The sequence below is a fragment of the Castor canadensis genome, chromosome 15 (genome assembly GCF_047511655.1).
Source record: "Castor canadensis chromosome 15, mCasCan1.hap1v2, whole genome shotgun sequence".
NCBI lineage: Eukaryota > Metazoa > Chordata > Mammalia > Rodentia > Castoridae > Castor > Castor canadensis.
The window spans coordinates 35,526,919-35,549,208 of NC_133400.1; the positions used below are offsets into that span (position 1 = coordinate 35,526,919).

At 50.3% G+C, this 22,290-nt stretch overlaps 1 protein-coding gene and 1 long non-coding RNA gene across 9 annotated transcripts in view; one reads left to right on the plus strand and one right to left on the minus strand.

Annotated features, from left to right (window-relative positions):
* LOC141417425 (uncharacterized) overlaps positions 1–4,213 on the minus strand; it is a 43,437-nt gene extending 39,224 nt beyond the window's left edge. For all 8 annotated transcript variants that reach the window (XR_012441993.1, XR_012441992.1, XR_012441988.1 and 5 more), the window contains exon 1: positions 4,041–4,213. This is a non-coding gene — a long non-coding RNA (uncharacterized lncRNA). The remainder of the gene's footprint in view (positions 1–4,040) is intronic.
* Positions 4,214–4,791: 578 nt separating this feature from the next.
* On the plus strand, positions 4,792–7,118 carry Cbln1 (cerebellin 1 precursor). Its single transcript, XM_020185704.2, has 3 exons — positions 4,792–5,065; positions 5,227–5,346; positions 6,651–7,118. The coding sequence occupies exons 1-3, from the start codon at positions 4,802–4,804 to the stop codon at positions 6,846–6,848; spliced, it is 582 nt and encodes a 193-aa protein (XP_020041293.1). The 5' UTR covers positions 4,792–4,801; the 3' UTR covers positions 6,849–7,118.
* The last annotated feature ends 15,172 nt before the right edge of the window (positions 7,119–22,290 follow it).

Consider the following 22,290-nt stretch of genomic DNA (forward strand, 5'->3'; position numbering starts at 1 on the left):
CTGCCACGAACACAACATCTATTGAGGCTATGCCACATTCATCTCTCAAAATGCACTGTGGTGGAAATTCAGAGCACAGCAAGAGGAAATAAACTTTGATGTCACCAAAATGTAAGGTTATGTTTAAAGCCTGAGGTAAAGGATATAACAGCAACAATTTAAATTCATTATTTGTAATCTTATAGTTCCCTAAAGTTTAGAACACATTACTTTAAAAAGCTTCACTGAAGCAGCTTTTTAATACTTAACCAATATTTCAACACCTGAAAACCTTCGCAAGTGAAACTGGCTCTGTAGTCTTATACTCCAGAATAAACGAAACTCAATCCTTTTACTTTGCAGATTCTCTCAATTTTTCATTTGTTTTCATTAATTGAGGAATAATAAGGGATTTCCAGCTTTTCAGGAACCTAAAAAAAAAAATCTAAGAATCAATTCCAACAGAACACTGCCAAAAATCTTTCAGAAAAGAATATTACAATGACTTATTGATACTTATCTGCCCCTACCACCTAAAGTACATTTAGACTTCAAAGCTAAACCTCAAATAGCATCATAGCGGACAGCATGTGACTTCATGTTTAGTGAGTCTTGTTTAGCTGAGGGTTTGCAGATGGAAAAGGACCATGACAACACACAGGTTTTTTTTGACTCCATCAGTCTCAGTGCCTTTCTTATTGTGTGGGGATATTGCAGCTGATGCTTTGAGGACTAAGGCAGAGGTCTGCAGTTTCAGCCTACTCACTATCCCTTTTCTAAATCTCCTTTAGAAAACCTCTCTGTTCTAGACCATGTGGAACCTATAGTAAACCCCTTCCCAGGGGATGGTAACCAGTTCTGAGCTTGGTCATCCAAAAAGTCTATTTTCCACTCCAGAGAGGGAAAATGGCTCAAATTGCCTCTGTAAGAACAGTTCTGGGACTTTAGCTGCAAATATTGACCCCCTGAAAGTACTCTTTTTCTTGCTAGGACTAAAGTGGTAGTTCCTTCTAAGTAGCAATCATATGGAAACCATTTGTCTGAAAATGCAGCCAAAACTAACAAAGAAATTCCAGTAACCTCAATTGCTAATCCAACCATGCCTTAAATAGCAAGACCTATCCTAAGCTTTTTGCATCAAGTAAATAAAATCCTTAAGCCAATTTGAATTGGTGATGTCACCTGCAGCTGAAAGAATCTTGACTCAAAAACGTGACAAGCTTAAAAGTAAACATGACTGCTTTGAGGATTTTCACATACTTCCTTATCAGTCTCCTTCAGTCCTCACAATCCAGGAACGCTCGTGTCTATTACCATTCAATTAATACTTGTTATTTGGATTCGTACTGCATAGGAAAGAGATGGGGAGTGAGGGGGGTAAAGCATCTAAAATTTCACTTATGTGGGAGAAAAGTGGAGGGCAGGACCTCAATAGACGTTCATCAAATGAAAGAATAAACAGTGTAAGATAGAGCTGGGACATGATCCTCGCTAATGCCTGACAGATGCATTAAAAGGCTCTTGCAAGTAACCCAGGTTCCAGATGATAGACCCCAAACAGGCAATCTTATGAAAACGGTTCAAACAATAGGAGGTGGAGTCAGGTTAGATGTGGGGCGGGGGAGGGGGAGAGCTTAGCCTTTTCACAGTGGGTAGGTGCACTGGGAAAGCAAGGCAGGAAGAGAGACAAAGTATGGTAATCATGGATGCAGTATATACAAGCAAAGAGGCCCGGCAGGCCCTCAGCCTAGCAAGTGAGGCCCAGAGAAAGGCTGGCAAGAAGAATCGCTGGCACGGCCCAGTGGAGCCTCACCATGAAGAGAAGAGGAAGAAGCTGATGACCACCTCCGTACAAGCAATCTTAGTCCTGCCGGTGCGTCCATGAAAACAGGTTCCATTCCCCCTATCTGTTGTTTTGGTTGCAACATCCTCATGGTTGGCCCTCAGGCATCTGTAGAATGACTGACAACTTCCCTGGTGCCAGCGCACTACCAGTTCAAGGTTACTTCTACAAGCTTTTTTCCAGGCACCTTCCAGGGTTAGAGCTGCCACTGCACTGGATGCCTCAGCTCTCACCTCTTAAATTAGTTCATGCTCTCACTTTAGGTGTAATCACAGCTGGCAATGCTTTCTGGGGATGTCTCAAAAAGATAGGAGGTGCGCTGGGTGCTGGGGTGGGGCTTATGCTTGTAATCCAAGCTACTGGGGAGTCAGAAATCAGGAGCACAGGAGTAACAGGACCGCCCAGGCAAAAACCGGAGACCCCTAGCTGAAAAATAACCTAAGCAAAAAGGGCTGGAGGCGTGGCTCAAGTGGTAGGAATGCCTGCCAGTAAGCAAGCTGAGGCTCAGCTCAAACCCCAGTACTGACCCAAAAAAAAAGGGGAGGGGGAGGGCAGGAGTTTGGCAGGTAAAATTGTCTTCTTCGTCCACCCCTTTCCTTGCTCCTGGCCCACCTAGGGACCGCGACAGGCTTCAGAACGCGGTGGGGGTGGGGATGGAGGCGGAGATGGAGTTTCCTCTGACTACTCTTTAAATTGCTATCACTTAAGTCTCAGAGAAACAAAGGAGATGGGTAAGCGGACAGGCATGGCTGTCGGGGATTCTGAGGCCAGTACGGCCGCCGGATAAAGCGTACCCGCGGCGCCCCACACCCGGATGCTGCGGGAGGTGCTCTCAGCCCGTTCCCTGCATCCCTTCAGATGGCGAGGCTCCTGTCGGGCCTCCACTGGTTGCAAGTCTGCTATCCCTTGGTTAAGCACAGTAGCTTCAAGGTCGCCCGGAAGGACCAGAGCTCCTGGAGTCCCTTGGGCTGCTTGGGGTCAGCAGCGGACGCCTTTGCTTTGGATTTGATAGACAGGTATGTTGGTTCTCCAGCCGCGGACTGATTAACTATCCCTTCAAGTCTCCGCCTTCCCGCACCCAGGCTGGGACGCGCCCTTCATCTCCGCATCTCCCTGACACTCAGCAAAACTGTATTGTTACTTTCGGGTTTGTGTGGTGTGTGTGGTGTGTGTGGTGTGTGTGGTGTGTGTGTGTGTGTGTGTGTGTGTGTGTGTGTGTGTGTGTGTGTGTGTTAAGTCTACGAATGGGATGAAAATTCATTTCAGCTCAAAATTGCCCTCGAAAAACCGCCAATAAATCACAGGATTTGGTGTCTACTCTCCAGACAATGACAGGTACACGTGGATAAAACATGCAGAAAAGGTGCACAATACAGAAGAAATGTGGAGGCAGCCAGTGGCTCACGCCTGTAATTCTAGCTACTGAGGAGGCTGAGATCAGGAGGATCCCGGTTCCAGGCCAGCCCAGACAAAAAGTGAGACCCTATCTCGAAAACAAAAACCAAACCAAAACAAAAAACCAACACAAAAAAGGACTGGTGGTATGGCTTAAGTGGTAGAGCGTCTGCCTAACAAGCGTGAAGCCTTAAGTTCAAACCCTAGTACCTCCAAAAAAATAAATAAGGATGCAAACCATAAATTTTAATTGCCAACGAGAAAGACTTTAGATAAAGGAGACTGTGTGTGGATGTTCTGCCGGCCTAGTCCGGTTTTGCCAATCAACTCATCTTCGGTGCCCAGTGAAGTGCCGGGTACTTCATTCGGTTTCAAACATCTATCCTGAGTAAGTGAATGAATGAATGAATGAATGAATGCACGAACGCTCCACCAGACCTTCATAGCCCGCGGAGCAGGCGCTTCGAGAGGCGGACGAGAGCGGGAGGCCGAGCTCCATCCTCACGGCTAAGGGCCGAAGAAGAACCCCCTGCACCCCAAGCCCCAGCTGCTCACTGAGCCACCTTCCAGAGTGGCCGCAACGCGGACTCCCCGCGGCGCCACGTGAGCCACCCCGTAGGCCTTGGCGTAGGCCCCGCCCCGCCGCGCACGCACGCGCCCTGCAGACCGGCAGCTAGCCGGGCCGGTCCCTGAGCAGAGGCTTGCCCCGCGCGGCCTGCGCCCACTGGGGGGCGCTCCCCTTCCACCCCGCGCATCCACACGCGGGAGCCTCTGTGCCCTCCGCGATTCGAAACTTGCGACCCTGGCGCGCGCCGCCTCCTACCTGAGGGCCGGCGAGGGAAGCGCGCGAGAAGGGCCGAAGGAGCTGAAGGGGATCCTGGCGTGAACCGGGAGACTAGAGAGCGAGCGGCCGCGGCGGACGGTCCGGGCTCGGGCGCGCGCGTATGCGCGCGCATTTCCCACCCTCGCTCCCTCGGTCGACTCCCGGCCAGAGCCCAACCCTGCTGCCGCGCGCCACCCGCTTCGCTGCGCCTAATAACAACGGCGCCCGGGGTCAGGTGGCCGCGCGCGGACAGGGCAACCATTGGCCCGGCGGGGAGCGCGGTGTGTCAGGATTGGCTGGGGGGCGGGTCTCCACTGGGGCAGGGCGGGGCTGTAGGGGGAGGAGGGGCGAGAGGGGGCGGGGGCGGGGCCAGGCCGTGGTCCGCGCCTTTGTGCCCGGCGCGCGCTCTCCGCCCGCTCCGGCTGCAGCGCCCGCTGCATCAATAATTCAGAGCGGCGGCGGCGGCGGCAGCGGCCGGTGCGGGCAGGAGGCAGCAGCAACAGCGGGAACCAAGCAGCAGCGGCTATGTATCCAAGTGCGGCTGGGCAGCAGCGGTGTCCCTGAGGCCCGGGCGGGGCTCCGGGAGCATCTCGCTGGGGGACGCTTGCCCCAGAGTGCGAAGAAAAACAGTAGTGTCCAGGGCGGTGTCGGTGGACCTGCGCACGGAGCTGAGGAGGCGACTTCGGAGCAGGGCTGGGGAGGGGGGGCGGCTGGCGCAGGCAGCCCCCGGGGTGGGGGGCGGGGTGGGCGCCGGCGGCGCGATGCTGGGCGTCGTGGAGCTGCTGCTGCTGGGGGCTGCGTGGCTGGCAGGCCCGGCCCGGGGGCAGAATGAGACCGAGCCTATCGTGCTGGAGGGCAAGTGCCTAGTGGTGTGCGACTCCAACCCCACGTCCGACCCCACAGGCACAGCTCTGGGCATCTCTGTGCGCTCCGGCAGCGCCAAGGTGGCTTTCTCTGCCATCAGGAGCACCAACCACGAGCCGTCCGAGATGAGTAATCGCACTATGATCATCTACTTCGACCAGGTGAGTGTTCCTTCCTCCCATGGCGTGCAGATTGGATTGGGGGGTAGGGGAGCGAGCGGACAGACTGATGCGGGATCTTCTCCTAGGGCTCTAAGGAAGCGCGGGGACGACCGCCGGAGACTGACTCCTGTCTACTCCCCTTGGTTCCCGTCTCGTTATAGGTACTAGTGAACATCGGGAACAACTTTGATTCAGAACGCAGCACTTTCATCGCCCCGCGAAAAGGAATCTACAGTTTTAACTTCCACGTGGTAAAAGTCTACAACAGACAGACCATCCAGGTCAGCTGCGGCTTAGGGGCGAGGCCCAGACCCCCTTGGGGACTGCTGGCCTCAGGGATCTATCTATAAAGGGCTCTATGGAGGTGGTAGAATTGCAGCTGCATGTGCTCCGAGCTCCTCCAAGGGACAGATAGCTGGGCTTCACAGTACTGTGCCTTGGACTGTCCCTTGCTTTCCCTGTAGTTGGCTTTTGGGGACCCAGTCCCATTCCCAGAGACAGTTTTCTGCCTTCGCCTTTCGGGTCCTTCCAAAGAAGTCCCCAGCTTTCCTACGGGACTCCGGGGACTTTCTGAAATGGTTATTAGCGTCCCAGACAGCTCCCGCTTCTATAAGCTTTCTTCGACTCCAGCTTCCAGCTCCACCGACAATACCTTCAACTTCTGGCCACAGCCCAGAAGCCTGGGAAGCTTGTATGCCTGCCTTCAGCACTGCTGACGGGATCCCTTTCCCCTAACCTGATGCCCCAAGGGCGCTCCTTTGGGGAACAACTCTGGTTTATAGAACATACAGGTCTAAGCCCAGGTGGGTGTAGTATGAAGAGAGATGGAGGGATCTCCCTCCTTTCTCTTGGCTTCAGCCATGTCCCAGACAGCACTCGCTGGATCTCAGGTTCCCAAAGAAGTCCAGATTTCCTTAGAGTGCAGACAGAGGCGCAAAGCGCAGCCGAGGAAGTAGCACCTGGCCCTTGGCTGAGGATGCCACCGCAAGGGCACAACCAAGCGGTGGCGGTGGCGGGAGCGGCCGGATCTGGGCCAGGAATTGAGCGGGTGGTTTGGTGATGAAGCACTGGGTGCAGCTGCGCGGGCGGGATTTCTAATCAGCCAGAAGCCCTGCCCTGCGTCTCCACAAGTCTCCACCAAGTCCGGGCAACTGGGACTGCGAGGGGCCAGGACTTTTTTGTTTGTTTTTGTTATCCTGGGAGAGGAGTAGCCTGAGCTTCTCTTTTAAGGCGTTGAGAAGCCGGAGAAGGACGAAGGTCTCTGGGCGCTAAAGTCACTCGCGGGTTTATTAAACTGGATAATGCACGGTTGGGATTCGCTTGGTGCGCTCATTTGAGAGACTGGAATGAGAGTGATTCCCGTTCGGGGGGGCATACCCTTCTTCTCACCCAGTTATGAGGTCTTTCGTTCCCTGGGGACCCTCCGCAGTAAACTGCTAAGCCCCTCTTCTTCCTGTTGCCCCCTGCCCTCTCGGTGTGTCCAGGCCTTTGCGGCTGTTAGTTATGCGGCGGAGGTTGGCGTTTCCACCGCCGCCTGGGTACCCGCCTAAGTTGCGCCTCTGAATCGGGCGTTTCTCTTCCTCAGGTGAGCCTCATGTTAAACGGGTGGCCGGTGATTTCAGCCTTCGCTGGTGACCAGGACGTGACCCGGGAGGCCGCCAGCAACGGAGTCCTAATCCAAATGGAGAAAGGCGACCGAGCATACCTCAAGTTGGAGCGGGGGAACTTGATGGGGGGCTGGAAGTACTCAACCTTCTCTGGATTCCTCGTGTTTCCCCTCTGACTGGCTCGTAGCCTGAATGGAGGTGGGGGGAGGGAGGAGTGAGAAAGAGGCTGAAATTAAGAGGGCAAGGAAGCGGCAGCACTTGAAGCTATCCTACGTGTTTCCTAGCTGCCTCGGGGTAACAAGGTGCGCGCCCGGCGGCCCGACAACTTTGTCCTTTTCCTTATTAGGAGAAGTAAATTCCGCTTAGCTATGCGCACTCCCATTTCCAAAAATAAACTCGCCTCCCCCTATTCCAGTTGCAGTAATCAAGAAAGAGACTGCCTTGTCATTGTTTGGCACCACTATGTCCATGTTTCCAAAAATTTATTTAAAAGAAACTTTGCATTTAACTATATAATGTGAAATCTTTATTCCTATGCCCTTATCCTTCCACGTAGTGAAAATCTAATATGTTCTCTCTCTCTCTCTCTCTCTCTCTCTCTCTCTCTCTTTCTCTCTCTCTCTCTTCCCCTCTCCTTTCCTCTCCTCTTCGAGGGTAAGGTTTTTTTAATTTTTCTTTTTGAACGGAGGAGGTAGTTTTTAATATCACAAGTATTGCTCTTAAAACACCGCTCAAGAGTTAATTAGCTGAAGATACTTTGTGTCCTCGGCTGCTTGTTAGCCAAGAAAGGACTCACCTTAGTGGTGACTGGTTTAAAATATACATAAATATATATCATTTGTACACGAACTCTTCCCAGTGGAAACTGGCTGTGTTTCCGTATTTCTATGTCCTATTCGGAGTGATCGTGAAATCTAAGGCTGCTTGATGTTCTGATGCTTGTCAATGCCCTCGTGTTCTGTGGCTCCACTAAACGCCAAGGAGGTTCTCCCGGACGGTTCCTCTTCCTCTGTAACATACGTGTGAATAGCCAAAATTTAATTTTGCTTTAATCTAATAAAGTCGAAGTGGGACTTTTTATTTTTCTGAAGCAGCTTTTTGAACTCTGCATTCCCCAGCTGCTAGGAATCTGGGGCACTGAAGGTCGAGGTCCACAGAAGCAGGAGACTTGGAAAACGCAAACACAGAAAGGCTGGGGTGCAAAGCCTTCCTGGCAAAGCCGGCCCTGCGCTCCTGCATCAGGCTTTGGGCCACCCCTGCCTTAGCCTGTGCTTTCTGCTTTGGCGCAAGAGTAAGAAATCTGGCAGATATTCTGCTAGGCCTGGAAGCGAAGTTTGGGCTTTTCGAATTTCGAATGCACCGGGAATCCTTCCAATTCGAGTATCTGAATCACCCCGCTTTGGGTGGCAGCTTTCCCACACCTTCAATCCCTGGATGTCACCGACCCTCAATCAGCTCGGCAGTTCCCGAAGCAGCAGCTTACGTTTTATACCACCGCCTCTGAATCCGGAGTCCACCCGCCAAGCCATCCCGGCGCTCAGGACCCGTGATTTCGCTCATTCACTGGACTTTTATTCCAGAGGTTCGTCCAGGAGTTTTGATTGTATCAGAACATAATGTGAAAGCAAAATTGAAATAAACGACTTCATTTTGAGTCTGGAAGGCTGAGCCAATGTTTTTTGGCAGCGGGGCTGTTAGGCACCCGGGAAGCGCGTGGGCAGCGGAGGGCAAAGGGCCAGGATCTGCGACCGGGAAGGGTGCCTCTGGTTCTGGACCATCTTAGAGGTATTTTCCGGGCCCGAAATTCAGGGCTGAATTTAATTACTCCTGGAGAAGGATGAGGAAAAGAGGAAATACATCATAATACAGTAGGCACCATTTCTAGGTAACTGTTATCTGAGTTAGGGCCCAAAACTCTGGCCCTCTGTTGAAACCCAGGCCCTATTTCTCCTCCAGCCTGGCATCTCTAGCCGGGGCCCATCGCACATAGAGGGGACAAAAAGGAATTAAAAAACCAAAACAACTTCTTTTCATAAAGAGACAGCTTTGTCTCCAGTCTTCCTGTTAGGAAGAAGAGGTCAGGGACAATTGGAGCGTTTGATGGTGAAACTACCTTAACCCAAAAGTTCTTAGGTGCAGAGCCTACCTCCAGGCGTGTGGAGACTGCACACTGCGTGGCCTGTAGCAGAGGCTCCCAGAAAGTGCAGGTTGGGTAGCCATACCCAAACAAGCTGTGTCTGGAATACCTTACATCCCAGAGGGCTGTGAGTGTGTGGTCATCCCTCATCTTGGGGACAGAACCACCAGGTTTTTGTCACTGTGGCTGCCACACTGAGAGATCACCAGGCTGTATCCCAATGGGGGGACTTTGGCAAGTCCTCTTTCAGGACTTCAATTTGCCCATTGTTATGAAGATAGGGAGAAATCTGCTCCGTGTATCCAGCCATTCTCTGATTGGGCTGGAACGGGTAGATTCTTTTGCATTGGCTAGTGAGTCCTGCCTAGAGCTCGGGCCAGGGCACAAGCCTGGGTGGAACCTGGAAGGTCAAGATAGTCAGTGCATAAGGCCCCAGGGGGAGACAGAAGAGAGTGCCCTGCTTCTGTTCTGGCTCTAGCTGGCTCCATTCCTGAGGAAGAGTTGCTGCTTCCCCAGACATTTCAAATTGGCATTGAAGATCTTTCTTTGACCTGGCTCTAGCCTCTGCTTCCTCCACTTGTTGACCCCTGCCTCTGCTATTTGACAGATTGTCCCCATTACTTTCTCTGTGCCTCCACACCAGCTGTCCTGCTCTTGAAGTTTGAAGTACCCTTTCTCTCCTTCACTTTTCAAAATCCTATCCTACTGTGGACATAGAAAGTTCAACCCAAAGACTGCTTCCTCTGGAGCGCCATCAGGTTCACACAGCACAGATGCTGCTCTCCAAATGAGGTTCACCTCCCCTCCTTGCCCTCTGTTGCAGTGGGGTAAAGGAGACATCTGAGGCTGGACTTGTCTCTCTGCTTTGGGTTCCATGAGGCAGTAGTGGGCCACACTAGCAAGCACCAGCGCTAAGGTGGTGTGCCTGCCTCAGAGGGCTTTGGGGGGTCCATGTTCCCCAAACTGTCCTATTCGTAAGCCTGAGTCTCCCCTTAGCCTGAGTGGGGCTATGGCTAGCTCTCTTCATGGGCTTGGCATGTGGTAGCTAAGCCACCTCTCCCTCCTCTGGGGCAAATATGGCAACCACTTAGGTCAGAGAGGGTGAGTTAACTTTGGCCTGAAAATTGGACTCCACGTGGGAGGCCTCAGAGAGTCCGAAAAGTAGGAGATCCATGGAGAGAGATGAAGAAGAAAGAGCCTGCAGCTCAGTGGGGATTTCCTCCCTGTTCCCAGCCATAGGCTAGGGAGGTGGGGGAAGGAAGACTCTAAAACCTACCCCTCCCTTGGCTTCCTTTAATGTTTTTAACCTCTAGGCCCTTGCAGATCTGGGGCTTGCCTCCTTCTTTTGTCTAAGACGCTTTAGATCTCAGCCTCTAGGGGTCCCAGGACCATCCAGACACAGTCTTACCCTCTGTCTGAAAGGCTCTTCCCCTGTCCCAGTGGCCTTGGCTACTTCTTCCTTTCAAGCCTCAACAGTATTCGTCCCCTCCTCCAGGGAGCCTTGTGCGCCCCAGGTAGGCAAAACTGTTACCCTTTTTCCGGCCTCCTTGGGTATTTACCAATCTCCTCCCCCAAGCCCCACCACCACTGCTACCCCGCCGCCTCTGTAAGGACAGAGACTGCGCTTTTTCTGCGCAGCGTCCAGCACCCAGCTAGGCCTAGGGGACTGTGAGGGACTTCAGGGAGGTTTCTGGGACTACACCATGCCAAGCGCTCCAGTGAGCCGGCAGGCAAGGGGCGGGTTACGGCTCGCTCTGATTTCGACGAAGCTGCGCAAGGATGCGCAGGTCCGCGCCTGCCGCCCAGCTCGCGGACTCTGACACCACCAGCAGAGCTGGGAGCGTTAATTCTCGCAGCCCGGAGAATCGGCTCCTAATGAGAACATAATTACCCAGATGGAGCGGAATCTCGTCCAGCTCCTTAATTGTTGCCTTAATGGGGTGCTGGGGAGGGGGTGCGGGGCGAAGGGAAGAGGTGGACTCTTCCGCGGGCCTTAGGTGGGTCCTGGGGACCGGGGACAAAGTGGAAGGCTGAAGACTTGGAGCTGTGGCCCTCTGTCCTGCGCACCGCTGCCACCTTACACTCCCCATGACTCAGTCTGAGCCTTATTTTCCTCCGTTAACAAATGCGAGGGGTGGACTAGGTGTCTTCCAGGTGTTCTACCTTTCCTGATCCACGCATCCGGGAGTCTAACCCTTCCCCCTCTGGATGCCTGCAACCATCTCCCAGCCGGCGCTTTGTCAAGTGCTGGGACTCCCATAGGCATTCAAACAAAAGCAGCGAAACCCATTACTGACTGGGGAAGGACAGATCCTGGAGCTGAAGGTCAAGTCCAGAGGGAGAGCCGTGGTACACCTCACTTTGAACTAATTCCATGGGGGAAAAAAGGATTCCCAGAAGGTCTCTTGATCTCTTTATACAGGGCCCTCACTGAAGATACAAACACTCCGAGCCTCAGTTTCAGTGACATTAATCTCTTCGCAACAGGGTGGTTGGGAAGACTTTGCTAAAAGGTATGTAAAAAATGCCAAGCCCTGGCTGACACATAGTAGGTATTGAATAACTGAATAAGCAAGGAGCAATAGACAATTGGAATGTCACACAGTTACAGAAACAGGATACACCGGGACATCTGGGCAGATACCCATGTTGAACAGATGAGAAAACTGAAATCTCAGAGCGGGAGGGACATAGCCAGTGCGCATGAGTGGTAGATACAGAAAAAGAATGCTGTGTGCTTCCCTTTACCAACACACTTATCCTATCCCCCTCCTAGCTTTGGACTCCATCTCGTTGCTTATACACTTGCATTACCACTGTGGACAAATATTCTCTGTCTGGATGTCTGCATGCTTCCCATTGGAGCTGAGTCCTGCTCGAATGTCTGCATCTCCTTACAGGGTACTCCCTCCAAGGTAGCAGCTTTGTCTTCTTCTTACATGGCTCAGTGCCTCCATAGTGCCTGGCATAGAACAAGTGTCTTGTGATGGTTTCATGAGGTAAACCAAATTTTTCCTGACACAACTGCAGGATATGGGCACAGTCAATGAAAACATCCTTCAGGGGATTTCTGGGACCTCTCACCCCCTTCTCTCCCCATCACTGATAGGAACACTGATATGGGCAGACAGGGAAAGCTTCCTTGGCACCTGCCCTTATTCTGGTCTTTTCTTCCCATCTCACTCTGAGCCCAGCCTGTCTCCAGGAAATCCCAGCTGTGATTCTAGGAAGTCAATGAGCAGGGTCAGTAAGAAGAGGCCAAGATTCAATGTATGAGTGGTGCTCAGGTTTGTTGCTGGATCTTCTTTCTGACTAACTGCTTGCTGTGCATAGATGTGGCTGTCTATGCAGTTGTGTGACACAACCTGGATCCTCACCTTGCTAGACTAGGATAGACTCTCTCCCGCTCTGAACAGGCTCCGGGGCCTGACCCCAGCGCTCTGCTAGAGCTCCACCCCATCTGCAGAGACCTCCCTGACTGCCTATCAAGTCTCCTTAGTTCCCAGCCAGATTGCACCTTGATCACAACTTTGTTGGATGTTCAGTTCTGTGAGGATTGGCCCCGGAGCACATGTTCTCTTCAGTGTGTACCTGATGCCTGGCACAGTGTCAGGGGCAGTAGATGTTCTTTAAATGCTCCTGGAACATATGAATGCATACAGAGTGGGTGGGCAGGTAGATGAAGGGATTTCTGGTTGCATTGTGAGTTCAACTGCCTGACTGTGAAGTCCTCTGAGGCAGACTCCTTATCTCTCTTGTTTGCAATTGTGTCCTAAGTGTCTGGCACAGTAGTTGGGATGCAGTCAGCATGAACAGTTTTTTTTTTCTTTAGATGCTGGGATTTGAACTCAGGGCCTTCCACTGGCCAGACAGGCGCTCTACCACTTACTTGACCCACGCCCCCAACCCTTTTGCTTTTAGTTTATTTTTCAGATACGGTCTTGCACTTTTGCCCAGGCTGTTCTCAGACAGAGGTCCTCCTACCTCTGCATTCTAAGTAGCTAGGATTACAGATGTGCCCCACAACACCTGGCTGAAAAGTATTTTTTGAATGAATGAATTCATTATGAAAAGTAATGTTTATTTTAGAGGGGAACCACATTGTTTCTGTTGTCTGGAGTTGATCCAACAGTAGAAGTTGTCTTTGCATTCTGCTTGCCCAATCCCATGCTGTGAGCACTTTAAAAGGTGGGGACCATATTTTATTTTTCTTAAAGGGCAGAAACACCCCTCCTCTTTTCCCTCCAGAATCTAATGTGATTTGGCTTTGGTTGATTAGCTGTTTCAGCAATCCAAGATCAAACCATTGAGTCTGTGACTGTGGGCAGGTATTGAAAATGGTACCATCTTTGTTACCTACCATAGGTAACAAAGATCCAAAGGTGCCAACAAGCTGGAGAGGCACAGGGATTGTCAGGTGTAAACAGTAGCCACATAGCTTGCACTGATGAGGGACTGGTAAGTCCTAGCTCAAGGCAGCCTCAAGGACCCTGGGTTTTGTTCTAGCTGAAAGCAGAATGAGCTATGAAATTCCTTCACAGATCTGGGTTCTGTTGCAGATCACAGGGGTGAAGGGGGGCTCAGTCAGCTTCCTCCAAAGAAAATGAAGGATTTCCCCTACCTTTCTTTCTCAGCCCCAGTGTCCAGCTGGGAGTTCAGCCTACCAGAGTTCTCTGGAATACTCTGGTAGAAAGAAACAACCTACTTACTCTGGTGAGGCACCATCTTCAGAAACTGATGCACACTTTCAGGCAGCTTTCAAAGAGGGAAGAGGGAATTTTTCACAAAGCAGAGGAGCTGGGTATTTCCTCCTCATTTAAAAGGCAGCCTGTGCTCTGCCCAGATCTGGTGCTAGAAAGACTCTCCTTTGTATTTGGAGAGACTCAAAAATAAACTCCCTAGTTTATCATCTGCTGAGGAATTTAGGTGATTTTATAATGATGGAGTGGCTCCAAAGATGCTATTAAAATGCCGCAGGTGAGGAGCCTGCTATTTTACTAACTCATCTTGATCAAAGCTGGTCAATTTTTGTCTCAGCAATGTTCCAAATGCTCTCTCTGGTTCTCTCTTCTTGAAAGAGTTCATTTCAGGGTGATGCTTTGTTTGCTTATTCTGAAGGTGCTGAGGGTGAAGGTGTGCTCACACTACCAATGGAGCTTCTGTGCCGACTCACACTCTTGTGATGACCAGGACTCAGCTGCTTTTCTTTGCTTCTCCTCTGCCGAGTGCCAGTTTACTTGGCAGGTTCTCAAGCCTGTGGGCCTAAACAATCTCCTGGGCCAACATAAGTGATGGTGGCAGGTGATATTTTCAGCTGTTTTCCTTGGCTGCCTCGATGTGTCCCTGCCTCTGTCATAAAAATCTTTGATCCAGACTGAGGTCAGAAAGGAGACTGCTCCCCAAGGAGTGGCATCACACAACCTGTGGGGTCCCATGACAACCAAAGTCTGCGAATTGCAGCACACTGGCTGGTGGAGTTGGGGGCTTCGCCTCTGAGTATCTTGCAGCAGAGCCTCCGCCCACAGGAAAAGCCATTTGATGACCACTCTTGGAGATGTGCCATGAAGCTTTTTTGGACCTTTTGAATCCATTTTCTCCTCAATTCTAACATTAGTGTCTCAAAACATCAACCAGCCCAAACCAAGAAACCTCCACCGAGACCATCCAGCTTGAACTAGAACTCCTGACCTTGGACTGTGAGGCCTTTGTGATCTTCTGACTTCTGTGACCTTGTCTTCTACTGTTTTCCTCTGTGCAAAGTAACTCATTCTGGCTTTCTGTTTGTTCTAGAAAATGCCAAACTGTCTATACAAGAACCTTTGCACCTGTTGGCCCTTTGGGAACAATTCTCTTCCATCTTCACTTGTTATGTGACCGTTTCCTTCTCCTCTTTGCAATCTGAGTGAAGTTCCTGATGACCAATCATCGAATACTGAGCTACTTTTCTTCTGCCAGCTGGGCTGTTCCTCTTCCAGCAGTCATGGCCCTGGGAAATACTATTTATCTGCTGACTTGTTTTCCCTTCTTCCTTAGGGACAGGGACCCGATCTGTCTTGTGCCCCACTGTATTGGAAGTATGGAAGAGATCCTGGGATGGGGGCGCTTGATTCACCTACAGATGACAGAATGGCAGAGCAGCCATGATCCCCTGTCACAGCAGGCTCCCAAGGGTCTCTTCTAGGGAGCTCAGGAGGAGCTGTGGGGTCAGAGGCCATTCAACACATCACCCATCAGAAGCCATGGTCATATAGAGGGCAAGTAGGTCAAGGATGGGGGGTGGGAGGTGGTCTTCCAGCCATATGTCAAAGGAGTGGACTTCCAGCTTGTCATTCTGTGTTGTGACAACTGGTTGATTCAGCTGAGCCACAGGACTGGGGTAGGGAAAACGGAAGTGTGTGGTGGATTGAATTTTTCCTACTGCAGTTTCTCTGCAACAGATGAGCACAAATAGAGAACAAGGAGCAAAGGGACTTGGTCAGGGGCAGAGGTGCCAGCATCCAGATTGTCATTTCTGGAACTGTAACTCAGCTTGGAGTGGAGATGGGCAGTAGTGAGGACTGCAGGAGGGGAGCGAGGGCTGGGGAGTCACATGCACAAGAGAGGAGGTGGCAACAGGGCTGGAACAGTAGCAAGGTGAGGCTAAAACTGTTGAAAATATGTGTCCTCTGACTGCCAGGTACTCTACAGAAACACTCAGGTACCTGGGAATGTCAATTGCATATTCACCTCAGCTCCCCATCACTGCATGCAGGCTCAGCAATAGCTTCGCTTTGTGAGCCCCATCCCAGAACCCAGGTCTGGGGCTGCCTTCCCACAGCCCAATGGAAGGGCGCATAGTACAGCAAAGCACAATCAGTTAGGGTTAGACATCCTCTTTACTTACAGTAATCCTCTCCCTCCTACACCATTATAAGCATCTCATGACCCTACTCAGTTTTCTTGACGTTTGGATTTCACCACCCCCTTTTGTATGACAAGAACTCCCAGACCGTCCTGATCAAGAGAACAAGCTTTGAAGCTGAGCTGGGTTGGAAGGCCTGCTTTACCACTAGGTTCTTCAGGACTCTTGTGATTTCAGATGACTGAAACTCAACCCAGAAGAATTACTGTCCCCAAAGGGTTATGAATTCAGGTATGGCTAGATCCAGGAGCTTAAACAGATCATAGGATCTGCCTCTCTTCACACTCAAACTTATTGCTAGATCCTCAGTTGTTACACTTTGACTTCAGCAACCACAGACTCACATTCTTCTTGCCAAGTTTCCCCATTAGGAGGAGAGTGCTTTCTCCACCTGCTACCTCCACCCCCAGTGCCAGCAAAAATTCCACAGCCAATAAATATTAAACTGACTTACAGCACCTGCATTCCAGAATAAATCTCTATAGTCAGAAAAAAGAACCCGTTGGGGGAGGGGTGGGAGTAGGAAGAGGTAGCCTTGCCTGGGAGCAGCCATTACCAAAGAAATGGAACTGACTTGTGAGTGAGCTACTTTCTGGCTGTGTAACTTTGACATCCTGTGCTTTTATTTCCTTGACTATTAAAATGAGTAGAGCATAAAAAATCTATTGTATTAGAATTAACCTATCAAAAAAGCAGGTCTGAAAGCAAAGATTTGCATTTTCCTGAATGGTGTCACTCATCACTTAAAGCGTACCTTGCTGGGGATGTAGCTCAGTGGAACAGCATGCGCAAGGCTGGTTTGACCTCCAGCATTACAAGAGAATAGGTCTCATTGTACTCTTTATCCTAGGCTGTGGATCCTCCTGGGTGTGATCTGATAGCTCTCTTGCCCTCGCAGCCGGATCCCAGCCATGGCCAGTATTTCTTTGCCTTGCTATGAAATACTGCTATGGCCAGTATTTCTTTGCCTTGCTTCAAACAACAAGTGTGCAGTAAACAGTAACTATTACTACTGCTCCCAAGGCAATTTTTGTCAATGCCCAGGCACTCTGGCACAAACATGTTTTTTTTTTTTTTCCCTAGGAAAAGCACAAGGTGCTATGCCTCCAGATATTTATTTGTGAATACAGACCACTTGGAGACCTTGTTAAAATGCCATTTCTCTTCCTTAAACAAGGGTGGGGACTGAGATTTTCAAGTTCTAACATGCCCCCATTAGAGTGTGCAGACCACACTTGAGTAGTGATGGCAAAGAACCACATGTATTTTCAACTACTCTCATATACCAATCCACAGAGGTGTTATATCACAATCAGCTGGGATTTTTTTTTATCTTAGAAGATCATATTACAGAAAGGAAAACATGAGAGACAGAGATCACTGGAGGCGTAACTTGGTCACTAGCACCTGCTTTCAGTCTTTTGTGTACATGTACATTCAGCAATCTTTACTCCTCATAGTTACATTGTAGCTGCAGAAGCTCCAAACCTTTCATTGTCTCTACTTCGAATCCTCCATCCCAGAAATGCTTGCAAAATTCTCATGGCATCTCCTTAACTCCAAAGGTGTCTCATGTCAATCTCTAAATTAATTTCTTTGAAAAGGTAATGTAGGCTTTGATTGACCGGGCTTAAGTCATGTCATCCTTGTAAAGTTAGAGCAGAGTTCATTTCATTTAAGCATCAAGACTTGTGTGCATATGTGAGTGCACAGAAGGATTTACTTATTAACAATGAAAGCACAGAAAGGGCCACCCAGCCTCAATCCCACACCCAGACTCATACTCCACGTGTTCACTCATATGGTTTGCAGTCATCTTGAATATAACACGTTCAAAGAGGAGACCTGGTTCTGTCCCCAAATCTGCCCCCATGTCTTTTTCACATGTTAATGGCAACCCCATTCTTCTAGTGGCATCACATCAGACCTGCTGGTGTCTTCCTGGACTCTTCTTTCTCTCTTATAATTGACATCTAACCTATCAGCCAAGCTCTGTGAGCTCAGCCTTCAGAACAAATCCAACAGTCGGTTGCTTCAGGCCGCTGTCATCTCTCCCTTGGCCATGGGCAGTCACCTAACTTGTCCTGGCTTGTCTTCTTGCTGCCTTCACCTATGGTCCCTGCAGTGGTCACCACATCATCCTGTAGAGATGTGAAGCAGGTCACACAGCTCACTGCTTAGAATACAGTGTATGGACTGGAGGCATGGCTCAAGTGTTAGAGCACCTGCTTTGCAAGTGTGAAGCCCTGAGTTCAAAACCCAGTTCCACCAAAAAAAAAAAAAACTAGAATACAGTGTAATTTTGTGCCTTGGCCCTCCATGATCTGTCCTGGGTGCCACAGCTGCTCTGTCCTTGTCAGCCTGTGCGGTGCATCTGTGGTCCCTGTGCCTGAAGATACTGACCCCAAGCCTCAGTGCTGGGCCTGGAGTGTAGCATTGTCGCAGATCCTTCCAGCCTGGGCCTTGGTGTGGACATAGTAAGTCAACAGTGCTGAGTCAGCAGCCCTGTGTTTGTCCATGGGTTTTCAGGGTGAAGAAGAGGGAGGGGGAGCTGGGGTTACTCCTTACCCATAATGAAGGCTGATTAAACAAAGGCTGTTCCTGTGTGGTCCCCAAGAGACTGAGAACTGAGATTAGCATAGACTCACTTTGCCATAGGAAACAGAGGGCACCCTGCCCATGTTGGTGACCACACTCAGCTCTCAGCAGGATGCCTGGGAGACTGCATCATTCTCTTTCTACCTTTGTAGTGCCAGCCACTGAGCACACTGTGTTTCTGTCTGACTACCACCAGATAATGAAGACAACTTCACAAGGGCCCTTGTACCAACTGTACCTGCAGGACAGCCCACCCACCTGACTCTTGTCATTTTAATTTGGCCTTTCCCACTGCCAAAGCCACCTTGTCTGCTGACCCTCCCAACCCTCTGCCATTCCTGGGCCTGCTTGTCCCCTTGAGTGAGAACAGGAAGCTCCTTCCAACTCTCCCCCACTCCCTGGCTGTGCATTCTTGGCCCCCAACATGACCTGGAAGCGCCCCTCCCCTTCCTGGACTTGTCACTTTGACAGGCACTGCTGCCCTCTTTTTGTTAGGATATCAGCTTAGTTTCTAAGAATAAGAGATCTTGCCAGGGGCCATTACAGGCCTAAAGTCTAACTGTCTGGTTGGAGTTCTAGTAGGACTCTGGTTGTAAGGAACCAAAGAAATTGGCTGCTTTAAGGAGGAAAGGAATTTCTTCCTATGCCTGCCCTTTGGCAGCCCACAGAATCCAAGCCAGGACAAAGAAGTAAAGAACAGGAAGCAGGCCAGTTCTGAGGTGGGAGAGTGTAGGGACAGGAACTGATGGCAGTCCCTTTGGGAGTCCACCTTCTGGGGGCAGCAAAGATAGTTCTTTTCATTCTCATGATGCTGGACTGAACATTTTACTCCTGGGGAGTGGACTGCCTCTCCTTCCTCGAGGGGAGAGCTCAGCTTCTGGATTATTCACCATGAGGAGGCCTTAGACAGAGGAGCCAGGTTTTTTTTTTCATTCTTCAGCTTGAAGTGATGGTGGGAAAGGTGTACTCTCAGCAACATCATGTAGCTGTCCTAGCTCTGCTCTGATAAGCTGTGCAGCTTTTAGCAAGTTGCCCATTTATTTATTTATTTATGTTGGTCTGGGCCTCAATTTTGTCATCTGGAAAATGGGACAATAAATAATGCCTACTTCATAGGATTGTGGTTAGGCTAACTAGGTGATGGAGCAGGTGCTCAATAAATGCTAATTACTATTAGGAAGACCAAAAGGTGTGTCTGTGTGTCTGTCTATCTGTTTGCCTGTTGCATATCCCTCACTCCCAGCTCCTTGCTTAGGTTTCCCTGTGGTTTATTTTCTTCTCCCTCAACAGAAGTTGCACCTGGTCAGGAGGAAGAACGCCTCAGAACCTCCCTGGCCCACCAATCTCGTGAGCAAAGGAACAAGGCAGCACCAAATATTGACCAAGATCTTGGGCTTCGGGGGCAGCTAGACCTTGTTGACTTTGTTCAAATCTTGACCCTGCCACAAACAGTCGTGTGACCTGTGTAAATGGTGCAGTGTTTCCCAGAACCTGCTACCTAGGCTGATGGGTGGATCCATTGATTCTTGTAAGAAGTAGTGATGGAACTCATTCTCTGAGCCAGATTCTGTTCCAGGCTGAGATGACAGGCTGCCTTCAGGCTAACAGCCACACTGGTAATCACAGCAAGCTGCAGAACACCAAGCATTACAAATACCATGGAGGAAACTCCTGCGGCAGGAACTATGGGTCCCACAGGAATCTGATTTCCAGTTGAGATTTGAAGTTAGGGCTTAGCTAGGCTAAGGTTGTGGGGGCAGAAGGAACAGGGTGTGCAAAACTCCAGGGTGGGAAATGCCATCTGTGGAGCTCTGGGAGGACTGGGAAAGGCTACCCTCAAATGGGGCAGGAAGGATGCACCTGAGAGATGCAGGACTGGGCCGTGCAAATTGGAGGTAGAGAGACAGAGGATTTAGGTCTGCCATTCCTGAGCAACAAGCCACTGTGGGAACACTTGGAGCCTGGGATGTCTGACTGACTTCTGGAAAAGGAGAGGCCTGGGAGGGGACAGAAGTCAAAGTATGCAGACAGGGACAAGGCTGGACAGTCATTGGGCTCAGGGACAAGAATAGTATGGCACCAGGGCAGTGACAGTGAGGTTGGAGAATGGTAAGTGGACTTGAGGGAGATTTGGTGTCTGAGTCCTTAAGGTTGGCGGGTGGGGGGGGGAGGAAATAAGCATGAGGACAGGGGTGTTGAGCATGGCTTCTGAGTTCCCCACCATTTCTGCCATAGGTGGAGGGTGAGGTCAGGGGGGCACATTTTATATCTGGTGGTCCTTTGAGACAGCCTATTCTGTCAGGTAGGAGATGATGACAATGAGAAGAGGGATAAGCTTGGGCTTGAGCATGTTAAGGTTGGTCAAGTGGCCCTGAGCAGAAATGAACTGGCTGAGGAGACACAGGCCTGCCAGGGAAAGCTCTTAGATGACTGCTCTGTGTGTGGGGTGTGCAGGGTGTGGTGTGTGTGTGTGTGTGTGTGTGTGTGTGTGTGTGTGTATGTGTGAGTCTCTCTTGTATGTGTGTCTGTGTGTGTATGGAATATGTGTGCATGTGGGGTGTGTGAGGATGTGTGCATGTTGTGATGTGTGTTTGGTAGATGTGAGTGTGTCTCTGAGTGTGTTATGTGTGCGCATGTGTGTGTCTGTGAGTGCGGTATGTGCCTCTGTGTGTGCATGCATATGTGTGTGCCTACATGCGTGTGCGCACTCCTGTAGCCAAGTCTACCTTCCTGACTACTGCTCTGATTGGCATTGGGGGCTGGGTCTCCTCTGTTCATTTGATCAGCTCTTCTTGTCACCTATGTCAGTAAGAACCCAAAGGGACTAGATGAAGGTAGGGGGAGGTGAAGGGGAGAGTCTGAGGCCCAGAAGGGGGTCCTATTAAGTCCTTTTACCTCCCCACAAACACACAAACAATTCAAGCCTGACACTTTGATTGAACTTAATTTCTTTCTTTCTAATGCCTTCCCTGGAAGAATTACGAGCTCAGTTTCCCCCGACAGCACCAGGGGGAGGACAGTATTGGCGATGGCATAAAAGTAGAGAAGAGAGGGAAGAGCAAAAGATGGAGCATTTATCCTGCGCAGAGTCCTGGAGCACCAGCCACCTTCTGAGCCAGACTCATAGAAGCCAAGGGCTTTAAAAATAGAACCGCTTAACTGCTTCAGGTGGGGACAAAAGCCAGTGTTCCTGATTCTAACCAAGCAGCAGAATCCCAGTGCAGAGGACAGGTCTTTGGGCCCCAAATTGGAGAGGGAGGGCAGCTGCGCAGGAGAACCAGGGGCTGAACTGGACTCTGATCCTGGGACTTTGTCTTGGAATGTGCTATAGTGCTCTCTGGGCTCTGAAGAGCAGTGACCAGTCCATAGGGGACAGGCAGGTCCCTGAATGGGGATGGAATTAAGCAGCGAGGCAGGCTGTTTCAGGAGCAGACTAGAACATCTGCATGCTAACACAGGCTGTTGTCACCAAAACAATCCCATAAGATGCAATTCTCCTTTTGTCAAATGAAGGCAGGGTCTGAGCTCTGGATTGGTGGGGACAGGCAAGCGCAAACATGCTCAGTGCCATGGTAGAGAGAGGTGCCAAAAGTCCCAGGAGATCTTAGGGGGAAAGGGAGCTCCGAGGAGGAGGTGACTTTGTTCCCAATAGCCTTTATTTTTCAAAATGGTTTTAGATTTGCAGAAAATTGAGAAAACAGCACAGAGTTCACATGTACCCTCCTTCCTTGATTTCTACTATTATCAACATTTGCATTAGCATGATACATTTGTCACAAATGAGCCACCATTAACGTGTGGTGCTTCATTCAGATTTCTTTAGTCTTTTCTCTTCCAGGATCTCCCCGTCCCCCACAACACCACATTATGTTTAGGCCTCCTGCCTCCTTAGGCTCTTCTTGACTGTGGCATTTCTTAGAACTCTCCTGGTTTTGGTGACCTTGACAGTTTTGAGAACTGTCAAGTCATTTGTAGGATGCCC